Source organism: Ictalurus punctatus, chromosome 17 (genome assembly GCF_001660625.3).
Source record: "Ictalurus punctatus breed USDA103 chromosome 17, Coco_2.0, whole genome shotgun sequence".
In the NCBI taxonomy this organism is placed as follows: domain Eukaryota; kingdom Metazoa; phylum Chordata; class Actinopteri; order Siluriformes; family Ictaluridae; genus Ictalurus; species Ictalurus punctatus.
In genome coordinates, this window is record NC_030432.2 from 2,163,395 (window position 1) to 2,176,963 (window position 13,569).

The following is a 13,569-nucleotide window of genomic DNA, read 5'->3' on the forward strand; positions in this document are numbered from 1 at the left end:
CCACACATGTGCACTCCAATAAAGGTGTAAAGGCCAAAATAAAAATTTGGCTCTATATGTGTGTGTGTGTGTGTGTGTGTGTGTGTGTGTTGTGGCAGACCCTTCCGCGTTTTCCAGTTTCAGGACAGACATCTCACCGGACCAGCCTCCTGTATTACCGCCCAAATCAGACAGGAGGCGCCGACAGCCTGTTAAGGTACCATTAAAGATTCGCCACCAGAGGCTTCTTTGTGTTCTGTAGCCACGCCCCCTTTTTTTTTGCCTCAAAGACAGCCAGGCATAATCACTGAGCAACAGATAAGCCCTATTTGGACGGGATTATTTTCTCTGGGTGTTATACTGTGTGTCATAGCATTTTTTTTTTTTGACACAACTCCAGACAGCAATGAAACGAACATGGCTAAAACAAGTTACGGGATTGTTTTTGGGATTTTTTTCTTTTCTTTTCTTCTAACAACATGGATGTTTGCAGCACACGCGATTAGCTGTCGTTTTATATGTATTCGCGGTCTGAAACGAATACAGAGAACGTGATCGGATCATTTTCATATACGATCGGCGATACAATTTCTAGAAAGCGAAAGGTCGTGCGATGTACAGGTGAAAGTGGTTTTTATAGCTATATCTATCATTATAATAGCACTCCGGATAGGAGTACAATGATCAGCGGGTCATTTGATTTGTAATTTTCTGCTGAGGAGAGAGAGAAAAACACCAATCAGTGGAGTTCCTTCAAAACGATGTAATCCCATCCAAATAGGACTATAGAAATACTGAAAAGCTTGAGCTTTTAAAGGCTGGCTGTAATGTAAATAAACTAAGCTTAGTGTTCAGGAAGTACTAGCGATACGCACCCTATGCTTATTTCATCAAACTATTAAAATTGTTTATAATCAAGATGGCACCGAGCCAACACCCAGGATCGGTATCGGTCCAATACCAGTTAAAAATTATGGATTGGATTTTGGATTAAAAAAAACCCCAAACAAATTAGCCTTAAAATATCTGCGAAAGTTTTTAGCTATGTGCTTTTACTTAGGTTTTTAAAGAAAAAATAATTATCGGGTAATATTCCGATGGTCCAGTACAAGCAATTTGCATAATACACGTGTTTATTCACTGATAATGAGAAAGCCCAAATCTCCGAGCCCTAATGAACGAATTACACGGTAGCTAAACAGTTCACGTCCATCTCAGGAACAATTAGAAATTTGGTTTGAGTAAAAAGCAAATAAAAAAGATTTTTACTCAAAACTCAAACCTCGATGTCCAATACTAACACTCCTTACTGTACAGGAATGAATTTATTGATAAATGACGTATTGCTCAACAAACAATTCCAGCAACTTTCATTTAAAAAAGTACAGAAATCAAACTACCTTTTATTGTGATCGGTTTTAACTTTTAACAAAATAATTATCTTTTACTAGTGTATTTTACTCGTCCTGGGGGCGGGGCTTAATTCATTTGCATGTTGTCATTACTACGTAGTTGTCTATAGGATTATTTCGATTTTGAATCCATCGGACTCGGAAGTAGTACACGCCGGATTCAAAATGGATAATAATCCTATAGACAACTACGAAAATTAAACAATAACGAATAAAAAACGGGGTTATGGTGTACATAGTAGTGACAACATGCAAATGAATTAAGCCCCACCCCCGGGACGAGTAAAATACGCTAGGACAAGATCATCACTTTTGTTAAAAGTTAAAACCGATCGTTATAATTTTTGGTTAAAAGAAATAATTTGAAATGAAAGTTGCTGGAATTGCTTGTTAAACAATACATCACTTATCAATGAATTCATTCCTGTACAGTAAGGAGTGTTAGTATGTAGTGTATAGTTATCCTGTGTATAGTTATCTATATGCATGAATGGTTGTGTATTTTTTTGCAGGAGCCGCCTGATCCAGTACAGAGGAAGCTCCCGGTATGAATCATAACCCACCCCCCCCAAAAAATATAATAATAATTTAAAACCCCGAATCTTATAATAATATATTATACATTATTATAATAATCACTGCCAACTAAACGTTCTTACTTTTCTTCATTATAGATCTTCTTTAAAAAGGTTTTTAACGGCTGCCCTTTAAAAGTCAACTGCTCTACGACGTGGGATCACCCCACCAGCAAAGGTAAGAGACGTGTCCCAAACGCTAATTCGGAGCATGATACAGTGTCGAAAAAGCTTAACCAGCTGAAAACCACCGTCAACATACACTAGAGTGGTTTCAAATGGTAATCAATAAAACGTCTGATCGTTGATATGGTGAAGTTCGTCGTTGAGTGTGACTTGTTGGTGTGATATCTCAAGAACGAGAGGTTCAATGTTTGTAGAATTGTAACGATGGGAGTTATCATCGTAACCAGCAGGTGAACTGATTCGATTTGCGAACTGATCCAGATACAAGGTCAAGGTTGCGGCAAGGTCAAACGTCTGACATAAGTTTTTCTTCAGTAACTTCCTTCCTGTTCGTAGTATAATTTAAGGCTATCTCATGCGTACAGGTTAGTAACATGAAGGACTAGGCATCCCCACTGATGCTGTTGGCGTCGAGTTCGACTTGTTGTCTTCGTAACTGCAGGAGATGAGGAAAAAAAGAGAGGCTGGCTTGTTTTAGCTGCAATAACATAAGTGAGAACAGGAACTAACTTGCTTTGTAGACGTTCCACAACATTAAATGTAACTAGACATTGATGAAAAAAAAAGTATCCTATGACATATCCTTCTTTAATAAATAAAACACTGTATTGGAAAATAACCAACTTCATAAATATTAGGACGAGAACTGGTATTCTTATCAATGACTACGTTTACATGGACAGCAGTAATCTAATTATTGAGCTTACTCTGAGTAAGATAATAATGTGATTAAGGTGTTTACGAGTCGCTTTTAGAATACTCCTGTCATGTTCCCGTTGTACATGTTATAGAACATAATTAGATTAACAGCGCATGTCATTACGTCACCGCGCCACGCCGTCCCTCAAGAATTTCACGTATCGACATACAGTCCGTCTTCGTTATGGTACCGTATACAGATTTGCGTGTTTTTATTTATTTTTTTTACGAACGCTTTAAGTGCAGTTAATTATATGTCACGCTGTACGTGCTAATAGACGACTGCTTGAAGCCGTGGGCTGCGTCCCAAATCGCGTAGTTACCGTCTATATAGTAGCCGAGATACATGTATTTTTCCCCACTACAGGCCTATAGTAGGGAAGTATGCGGTTTGGGACGCAGCCGAACTCTCTTGTCCGCCGTAAAACGTAAAACTGCCGTGTGTGATCGTGTCCTGTCGCAAAATGCTGTGAAAACTCTCACACGACGCTCATAATGTGATTAAGGTGTTTACATGTCACTACTACACGTCCATAATGCGACTAAAACAGGAGTACTCCACCTGTCTTAATTCGATTATTGCTTATTTCAATTATGACCTTAATCAGATTAAGGTAAGTAAAAATTGCTGTTTACATGGTAGTTTCTTAATTAGAGTACGGTCTTAATCGGATTAAGAGTGGATTATTGTTGTCCATGTAAACGCAGCTAATGTGTCATCATGCTGGGGTATTTATTTTATTATACACTCTTATATGTACATATATTAAGCAATTCACTTGTTGCAGCCCTTCACGACATACCAGTACAGTTAACTGTGTCCTACTTTTTACTCTAGCAGTGTTCTAGCAGTTTCTTAAAATGGCCTACCTGCTAGTATGGAGAATGCTAACTCGACATGAACTAGCATTTAACACACAGCTATCTCATCTCATCTCTCTCTCTCTCTCTCTCGCTCTCTCTCTCTCCCTCTCTCTCTCCCTCTCTCTCACTCTCCAGACCACCACCTGATCCTGGGCTCCGATGAAGGGATCTTCACGTTAAATCTGAACAGCACGGAGGCCACACTCGAGCTGGTGAGCCACAAACACACAGCCAGGATTTTAAAAATAGTTTGGAATTAAACCACACTTTTGTTTACTCAAATTTCCAACTTACGCCACCTACAGTCCCTGATCCAAGATATGTTTAGTATCTAAAATGTACTTGCGTAGTCGCACTAAAGCTAATAACATTGTCATGCTAACTACGCTGAAAAGTCAGATTGTTTACATTTGTTTACCAGCTTTCTGATACTGTTTTCTATTATTATTATTTTTTTAAAACAACAATACATCGCATAGCTGAAGACATAGCTGTAGTGGCAGCCATTTTAGGCCAGACTTGATGTACAATGTTAATTATAGACTGATAAAACGCTAATACATATGTGGTCATAATCGATAATTTGTTTATTAGTTTGTCCTCTTGAGGATCGGTGACTTTAAGGTTGTTTCACTGACTTCTGATCTCTCGCTTGATCTCTTTTTTGTCAATATTGAAGCTTTTTCCACACAAGTGCACGTGGGTGTACACCATCGGCAACGTCTTAATGTCCATATCAGGTAAGACCTAAAAAAATAAGTGAAAATACCTTAAACATAATCGAATTTCATAACCAACAATTATTTATTTATTTATAAAAAGCTAGAAAAAGTGTGTGTGTGTGTGTTTGTGTGTGTGTGTGTGACAGGAAAGTCCTCCCAGCTACATTCCCATTTTCTCAAGGAGTTGTACGAGCAGGCTAGAAAAGAACATCGCGTGGCACTTCCAACACACAGATTGATACCCAGGTGACTACACACACACACACACACACACACTCACATTTTCCCGTAAGCGTTGAGTGTGCGTGCTGAAACTGACCTTGATTTAGAGGGGTGCTTGAAAGTTTGTGAACCCTTTCTAATTTTCTATATACCTGCATAAATATGACCTAAAACGTCATCTGAAGTCCTAAATGTAGACCAAAAGAACCCAATTAAACAAATGAGACGAAAATATTATACTTGGTCATTTATTTATTGAGGAAAATGATCCAATATTACATATCTGCAAGTGGCAAAAGTATGTGAATCTCTAGGATTTGCAGTTCATTGGAAGGTGAAATTAGAGTCAGGTGTTTTCAATCAATGGGACAACAATCAGGTGTGAGTGAGTGAACACCCAGCTTCATTTAAAGAACAGGGATCTATCAAAGTCTGATCTTCACAACACATGTTCCTGGAAGTGTATCATGACACGAACAAAGGAGATCTCTGAGGACCTCAGAAAAACAGTTGCTGACGCTCATCAGGCTGGAAAAGGTTACAAAACCATCTCTAAATTCTAAAGTCCTCTCTCCCATTGGCTAATGTTACTGTTCATGAGTCCACCATCAGGAGAACACTGAACAACAATGGTGTGCAAGGCAGGGTTACAAGGAGAAAGCCACTGCTCTCCAAAGAGAACACTGCTGCTTTTCTGCAAGATCACATGAGCCAGAAGGCTGTTGGAAAAATGTTTTGTGGACGGATGAGACCAAAATAGAACTTTTTGGTTTAATGCAAAGCATTTGGAGAAAGGGAAACACTGCATTCCAGCATAAGAACCTTATCCCATCTGTGAAACATGGTGGTGATAGTATCATGGTTTCGACCTGTTTTACTGCATCTGGGCCTGGATGACTTGCCATCATTGATGTAACAATGAATTCTGAATGATACCAGCGATTTCTACAGGAAAATATCAGGACATCTCTCTGTGAACTGAATCTGAAGAGAAAGTGGGTCATTCAGCAAGACAACGACCCTAATCACACAAGCCATTCTAATAAAGAATGGTTAAAGAAGAATAAATTAATGTTTTGGACTAGCCAAGTCAAAGTTCTGACCTTAAACCAACAGAAATGTTGTGGAAGAACCTGAAGCAAGCAGTTCATGTGAGGAAACCCACCAACATCCCAGAATTGAAGCTGTTCTGTACTGAGGAACGGGATAAAACTCCTCCAAGCCGATGTGCAGGACTGATCAACAGTTACCTTTAAAAGTTTATCTGCAGTTATTGCTGCATAAGGGGGTCACACCAGATACTGAAAGCAAAGGTTCATATACTTTTGCCACTCACAGATATGTAATATTGAATCATTTGCCTCAGTAAATAAATGACTCAGTATATTATTGTTTAATTGGGTTATCTTTGTCTAATTCTAGGACTTGTGCGAGAATCTGGTAATGTATTAGGTCATATTTATGCAAATATATAGAAAATTCATAAACTTTCAAGCACCACTGTATAACGATTGAAGCACAGTACTAACATAGTTGATTTCTGTTTAGTTTAACACACACTTACACACACAGTAAAACTACAGCGGATGTTAAGTCTTCAAAGTTTTTTTCATAACTCATTATAACCCTGATCCAGAATTCTACTCTGTACACTAAACTAGCATTAGCAGCATTGCTATTATGCTGCATAACCCGCAAAAAGTGGAAGCCACACCGAATCGGCTGTGTTGTAACCGAAACATAGCGTGGATGTGACCTACATGATGCCATGATTTCTTTTTGCAAGTGCAAATTAGCAAACACACACATTCACAAACAGTAATACACACCTACACATAACCACACTTGTGCATCTATATGCACGAATGCACACGGTTAGAACCAAACTAATTCCACTTCATCTTCTTTCAACAGGAAGTTCACCATCACCTCAAAGTTCCCAGACACCAAGGGATGCCGAGCATGCTCAGTGGGTAAGGGAAGCAGGAATTACCGCAAACGTACACGAAAATACATAGCTCAAATTCCAGTCAACGTCACTCAAATTTTCACAAACTCAATTCCACTTTACTTTGATTAAAAGAAAAATAAGCAACAAACCAAAAATACATGTACATTATGCAAACTGCCTCGAACTGAAATTTACTTACAAATCTACATCCCATGAAGTCAAATTCGCTTTACTCAAATCCAGACGACTGTAAATTTCACTAATGAATTACTCATTAATCCGAATTCCACAAACTGAAATCCACACTACTGCAGTTCCCACAAACTCAAATTCACATTATTCTAAATCCCACAAACTCAAATTTACATTATTCTAAATCCCACAATCTCAAATTCACATTATTCTAAATCCCACAATCTCAAATTCACATTATTCTAAATCCCACAAACTCAAATTTACATTATTCTAAATCCCACAATCTCAAATTCACATTATTCTAAATCCCACAAAATGAAATTCACATTATTCTAAATCCTACAATCTCAAATTCACATTATTCTAAATCCCACAAACTCAAATTTACATTATTCTAAATCCCACAATCTCAAATTCACATTATTCTAAATCCCAGAAAATGAAATTCACATTATTCTAAATCCCACAAACTCAAATTCACATAATTCTAAATCCCAGAAAATGAAATTCACATTATTCTAAATCCCACAATCTCAAATTCACATTATTCTAAATCCCACAATCTCAAATTCACATTATTCTAAATCCCACAATCTCAAATTCACATTATTCTAAATCCCACAAACTGAAATCTACCCTACTGCAGTTCCTCAAATTCACATTACTCAAAGTTGTATAACCTCAAATCCACCCAACAGTGAACGTACAAGCTAAACTTCATTACTATAAATCTCGTAAACTCATATACACGCTACTCTAAATCTGGTCAACTCAAACAGTATTCTGAATCTTACAAATGAAAAATGACGGTTACTCTAAATATTACATGACAAATTTAAACCCTACCAGAAACCCCAGAAGCTAAAGAAATGACCACATAAAACTCATAGTACACTGATATTATTAAAGCCCGCTATGTTGTGTTTCAACAAAGAGAAAAGATTTATGACTGTCTTTCTTTCTTTAGTCCAGAACAGTCAGCGAGGGTGTGTGTTCTTGTGCGGTGCTTTGGAGTCCAGAGTGGTTCTGCTGCAGTGGTACGAGCCCATGCAGAAGTTCATGCTCATAAAGGTTGGTGACTTTTAACGATGCAGCCTGCTCATGTTATTGTTCACTTTCCTCCGACACGTTATTAATGCCTCTTTCACTTGTGTCCATCTGACTCCTTTTCAACATACTCGTTCTTGCAAGTCAATACATATCGGATTGGTGACCACTATGCAGTTTTGCTTCTATTGTACTGTATTTTTTTATGTTTCATTTTTTCAAAATACTTTCCGAAACAGGTTTGTCAGTCTGAAAGTGTATTTTTTGATTGTTTAACTGATCTGTTCTTGCACGTGTGGCCCTGCAAGCTAATTACATAGAGAGGAAGAGCGGTAGCTAGCAGATTTCTGTGTTGAGTAAATTCCCAATCAAATAAAGTCTAAGTCAAAATTTTCATTATGTGGTACCTACAAACCTGAATCGATTTTCATGTTCGCACTTCTAGCTGGAAATTCTCCACAATTTCAGAATAAACCGAAACACCACAATTTAAAAAAAATAATAAAAAAATAGCTTATCATCTAGCTAGCTGAAATCGAGGCTAGTTAATACTAGTTTAAAAAGTAAAAAAAAATAAATAAATAAATAAATAATTTTTATGAAAGTGCATTTTAATATCTTGAAGTTTGGCACAAATTAGTGTGTGTGTCAGCGTCTTGCCTTGTTAGCTAACATTTTTTAGCTAGCTGACCGAGCCGTATTTATTCACCTCATGCCAACTATTAAATTTCCAAAATGGACTAAAGAACAATGCATCATACTTTCTACGTGTTTAAAGTTATGTTTAATATTGCGGAACATCCCTGGAACTAGTATTTCCTGTTATCACTTGCATTATAACAGCTATAAACATATCTCGTCATTCCTTCTTCGCTTCCTCTTGAAGCTAATAAAACAAAACATAAGACAAGAAACGGTAAAGTGCAACGGCCTCTATCCTTGACTTTCATGTAGCGGAAAACATACGTTCTTTGTTAGATTATATATCTTATTATATTATATATCTGCCATACAAATAGTTATGTAAATTGTTACTATAAAAACAAGAACATATTAGAACAATCGTCTCATGTATGCAACGGTATTGTGGTAAAGCTTACCTTTTTTTTACTTAATAAATGTAGACTTTAATACCTTTATAAAGTTTTTATTATTAATACCTTGTTGTTTGCTGCAGGACTTTGACTTCCCGCTGCCGTCCCCCCTGCGTGTGTTTGAGATGTTGCTGGTTCCGGATCAGGAGTACCCGATGGTATGTATCGGGATTAGCAGGGGTGCGAACTCTATGCAGCCTGTTCACCTGGAGATCATCAACCTCAACTCCAACACATCCTGGTTCACCAGCACCGGCGTCGGTAAGCGATCGTAGTAATTCATCGAAGTATGGACACGGTTATTAGTAGCTTGATTAGTTTTTATAATTTAGTGGCTGCTATTATTACTATTATTATTATTATTATTATTATTATGAATTTTCCAATAACAGTATTTCATTTATGAATGAACATGCCATACGTTTTATAGTTACATATAACATTGTGTAGTTAGTTCCTTTACCAGCCTCTCTCACTGTCCCTGTTTAAACCTCTGCACTGGGTATCAGGATTATGTCCGGATTAACCACATAACCTCTTTGCGTGTGCTTGTTAGAAAACCAAAGCATGGAGAGAGTTCAGGTGAATCAGTTGGACTGCGACACACTCCTTGTTCTTATTGAGAGTAAGTGAACTTTCACGTCTGTTTCGGGTGTGTGAGGAAAGGGGCAATTACTTCAAACCATTAGGATCATTCAAACATTGGCCAAACATGATATACACTGCCAGTCAAAAGTTTTTGAACCCCTGTATTAACATTTTGGTTCTGTTTCAAGATACAAGTTCAAGTTAAATCGTCTAGGATTAGAGAATCGAAGTAAGAAATAAGAATAAGTGAACTGAGAGATAAAGAGAAAAGTATGATCTGAACCACTCTAATTAGGCGCTTTTAGCACATACGAGGGTGAGTCAAATGAAAATCTTTAAAAAAAACAAACAAAAAAAACATAAATTTGAATTGAATCAAGTTCATTGAATCGTTCCTTATTTAACTGCCATTCATGCATAAAGTCGGATCTTTTATATAAAGCAAGTCTTCTGAAGGAAAGTTGCCGGAAATAGCGTGAACGTTTTGGATAAAGCATTATTCCCTTCGTATTTTCCGCAGACACAGTGCACATCGTGAACGTGGACGGGTCACTGAAGAGCTCCAGGAAGTTGCAATCAGAAGTCAACTTCCCTTTGGACATAGAATCAGTAGGTAAGCTACCGCAGTCCAGGAAGTACAATCCTGCATGCAAACACTATGCCTAATTCACTATGCCTAACTTCCCCTTGTTTGAATCGCCAGCACGAAATACGAGTATGCTGCTTACACAAACGTTGGTATATTTGTTTTTATAAGAAGTTGCCCTCGTGTTATTCCCTATGCTAAGTAATCTCGCACAGCTAAACATTACGTACATGACATACCTGACTAGCAGACCCGTGACACGTGGATAGGGTCCTTACAGTACGTAGCCTTTCGTGAGGATGATGTCATCTTCACCACACCGTTCTCTTAGTTTAGCAGCTAAAATGGAAGTTTGTTAGAGAACACAGTGGTGCATGAGCATGACTTAGCACGACTTTGCGAACAAATGAAGCTGTTTCTATGTGTAAAATATTCCCTTTAAAAAAATTAAATTAGCTTTTGATGTTTAATAGTTTCATTTAACCATTTTATCTATTTTGTGTGTGTGTGTGTAGTGTACGTTGATGACACGTTGTTGGCTTTGTGGAAACATGGCTGGCAGAGGAGGGGTGAAGCGTTCTCGGAAATCCTGCAGGAGATCAATGAACCTAAGAAAATATTCCGGCTCGTTGGATCAGACAGGTACACACACACACACACACACACACACACACACACACACACACACACACACACACACACACACAAAAACATTTGTCATACTAACCTTGTAAGGACCTTCCACAATTATTAATGCAGATAATTAATGCTACACCTACACCTAAATCTAACCCTAAACTTAAATTCACTAACCAAAAGTCCCCAGAAGGTAAAAAAAAAAGTCAAATCCTTTTGGGTATGTTTGTTCCCCACCAGGATATAAGCACGTTCTCAAACACACACGCACATGCACACACACACACATTTTTTGTTTTGTGAGGACCTTCCACTGACATAATTACCGTAGCTAAATAATATTGTGCTACACTTAAATCTAAATCTACACCTTAACCTCAGTAAGGAAAAATTGGCTCGTTTAATTTGAAAAACAAACCAAAATAATAAAGCACTTTGAAAAAAAAAACACTGTATTTTTGTGAGGACCTGGTGATTGTGAGAACATCTGACACGATCCTATCATTGTGAGGACATTTTTGTTCCTCAAAAACGGTTAAATACACGTATGCATATATAAACACACATTTTCCGCTAAGGTGATAGGCTGCGTTCACGCCATGTCGGAATTACCGTAATTACTAGATGACAACCTGGACGTTCTACTCAGAGCTGTTCACATCCTCGCACTCGGAATGAAATGAATCCGTGTGAGATGATGTAGCTGACAGCTGCGAAATTCCATGCAACTGAATCTCCCATGATTAAGACATTAATAATAGTCAATTATTACACAGAAATATTACTACTGACTAAGGTAACTACTTAACCACATTTTACTGCTAAAGCCAGTACAAGTTGGCGCTCTCAGAAAATTCCCAGTTTAGAAGCTGTAATTACGAGTTCTACGAGGACGTGAACACTATTTACAAGCCGAAATCTCGTAATTAGGGTAATTATGACATGGCGTGAACGCAGCTCTATTATCTTTCTTCCCGTTGCTGCTACTTGTATAGCATATTGTAGTAATACGTCTTACAGATGGAGTTAGGCTTATTTACAACCTAGGCCATGTTATTGTGGTAATCTTATTAGGTTGCAGGTCTGAGTCATGCAGAATGTGGTTTAAAGCCTCCAAGATGACTAGCAAAATGTCTATACTGACAGTCACATGTTGCTAATGTAGTGTGACCTCAATTCTAAAAGCTTACTAGCAAATCTATTGCATACGAGCACAATACATTATGTGTGCGTACTTAGGACATTGGCTTACTTATTTAACTAACATAATTGCAATCATCACTAGCATACCTAGCTTGTTAGCTTACGAACATCATTGCATACTTTTGTGTTTGCACGCGAGCCTACTTGCATGCTAGTATACTTGAATATTAGCATACTGTTCTCGAACACTGGCATACTAGCATATTAGCATACTAGCTAACTAGAATAATTACAGAATACTTTAATTGAATGCTAGCATACATCCATACTAATATATATCTGGACACTATCATTGTGGTATACTAGCATGCTTGAAGACTTACATAATTGTATACTTGAATACCTACCTACTAGCATACTTTGCTAATACTAGTGTTAGAGATAATTCCCCGTATCCGAGGTGTCTTAATAGCAGTTCATAATATAAGAGAGCACATGATATAAGAGAATTCCCTTCAACTAGTATACTTGTGTGCTAGCACATTAACTTAAATGTTAGCATACTTGCATTTTACACATTAGTTTACTTGAATATACTAGCATAATTGTATACTTACATATATGCATACTAGTGTTTAGCTCACATGCACAATGCACTTACATATTAGCTTAATATTATACGTGCATACTGTCCTGCTAGCATACTAGCATACTTGCATTTGTCCATGCTAATTTACATGCATACTAGTGTATATATATATATGTGTGTGTGTGTGTGTGTGTGTGTGTGTGTGTGTGCGTGTGCGTTTTACAGGATGGTCGTGTTGGAGACGCGGCAAAGTGATGACCAATCAGGACTCTGTAATCTCTATGTCCTGGAGATTGCTGAGCATATTGTTGTCGTGTCATGAACACACACACACACACAAAACGTGTACACACACACACACACACACACTTTCATAACTTTTGCAAATAAAACAAAACCATGAACACTGCCAACACAAAAGTGGAAAGCTGTGTGTGCACCACAAACACACATCTCTCCCATTATGTCTGCTGTGTGTGTGTGTGTGTGTGTGTGTGTGTGTGCGTGTGTATGTATGTGTGTGTGTGTGTGTGTGTGTAACCCACACAGAACAAGACTCTCTTATCACTTTGGCCTGTGTGTGTTTGTGTGTGTTTGTGTGTGTGAGTGTGCGCATGTGTGTGTGTGTGAGTGTGTGTGTGTGTGTATGTGTACAATATTCTGCTAATTAAACAAATAACACCAGCTCCAGTTCCGAGTGTGTTCTTGTGTGTCTGTGTGATTTATTAACATGGCCGCCGTGTCCGCTACATGGGCTGTGTTCCACATGTTTGCGTGTTCCCTGGAAACAGAAGTCAAGGCAGGATGTGTCAAGGGATTTGACTTTACTGCATACATTTAACCTCAATCATAACAATCGTTAATTTGAACAAATGCCACTCTTTTCAAAATAAGAATGGAGACAGGCGGACAGACAGACAGCTAGATAGATACACAAACAGGCAGACAGACAGATAGATAGATAGACAGACAGCTAGACAGATACACAAACAGGCAGACAGACAGATAGATAGATAAATACATACATACATACATACATACATTGAACGTATTTATTTTCTTCGTATCTCGGTGTGTGCAC

The 13,569-nt window shown here is 37.8% G+C and overlaps 1 protein-coding gene across 3 annotated transcripts in view; it reads left to right on the plus strand.

The window, feature by feature from the left end:
• Nucleotides 1–13,172, plus strand: part of LOC108277853 (mitogen-activated protein kinase kinase kinase kinase 5) — a 39,083-nt gene extending 25,911 nt beyond the window's left edge. For all 3 annotated transcript variants that reach the window (XM_017490836.3, XM_017490837.3, XM_053687202.1), the window contains 13 exons: nucleotides 99–196; nucleotides 1,904–1,936; nucleotides 2,066–2,144; nucleotides 3,851–3,927; nucleotides 4,395–4,455; nucleotides 4,584–4,683; nucleotides 6,574–6,632; nucleotides 7,773–7,876; nucleotides 9,030–9,207; nucleotides 9,503–9,571; nucleotides 10,055–10,147; nucleotides 10,636–10,762; nucleotides 12,714–13,172. In XM_017490836.3, the coding sequence (XP_017346325.1) occupies nucleotides 99–196; nucleotides 1,904–1,936; nucleotides 2,066–2,144; nucleotides 3,851–3,927; nucleotides 4,395–4,455; nucleotides 4,584–4,683; nucleotides 6,574–6,632; nucleotides 7,773–7,876; nucleotides 9,030–9,207; nucleotides 9,503–9,571; nucleotides 10,055–10,147; nucleotides 10,636–10,762; nucleotides 12,714–12,810 (1,175 nt within the window). In that variant the 3' untranslated portion in view covers nucleotides 12,811–13,172. The remainder of the gene's footprint in view (nucleotides 1–98; nucleotides 197–1,903; nucleotides 1,937–2,065; nucleotides 2,145–3,850; nucleotides 3,928–4,394; nucleotides 4,456–4,583; nucleotides 4,684–6,573; nucleotides 6,633–7,772; nucleotides 7,877–9,029; nucleotides 9,208–9,502; nucleotides 9,572–10,054; nucleotides 10,148–10,635; nucleotides 10,763–12,713) is intronic.
• Nucleotides 13,173–13,569: the final 397 nt, after the last annotated feature.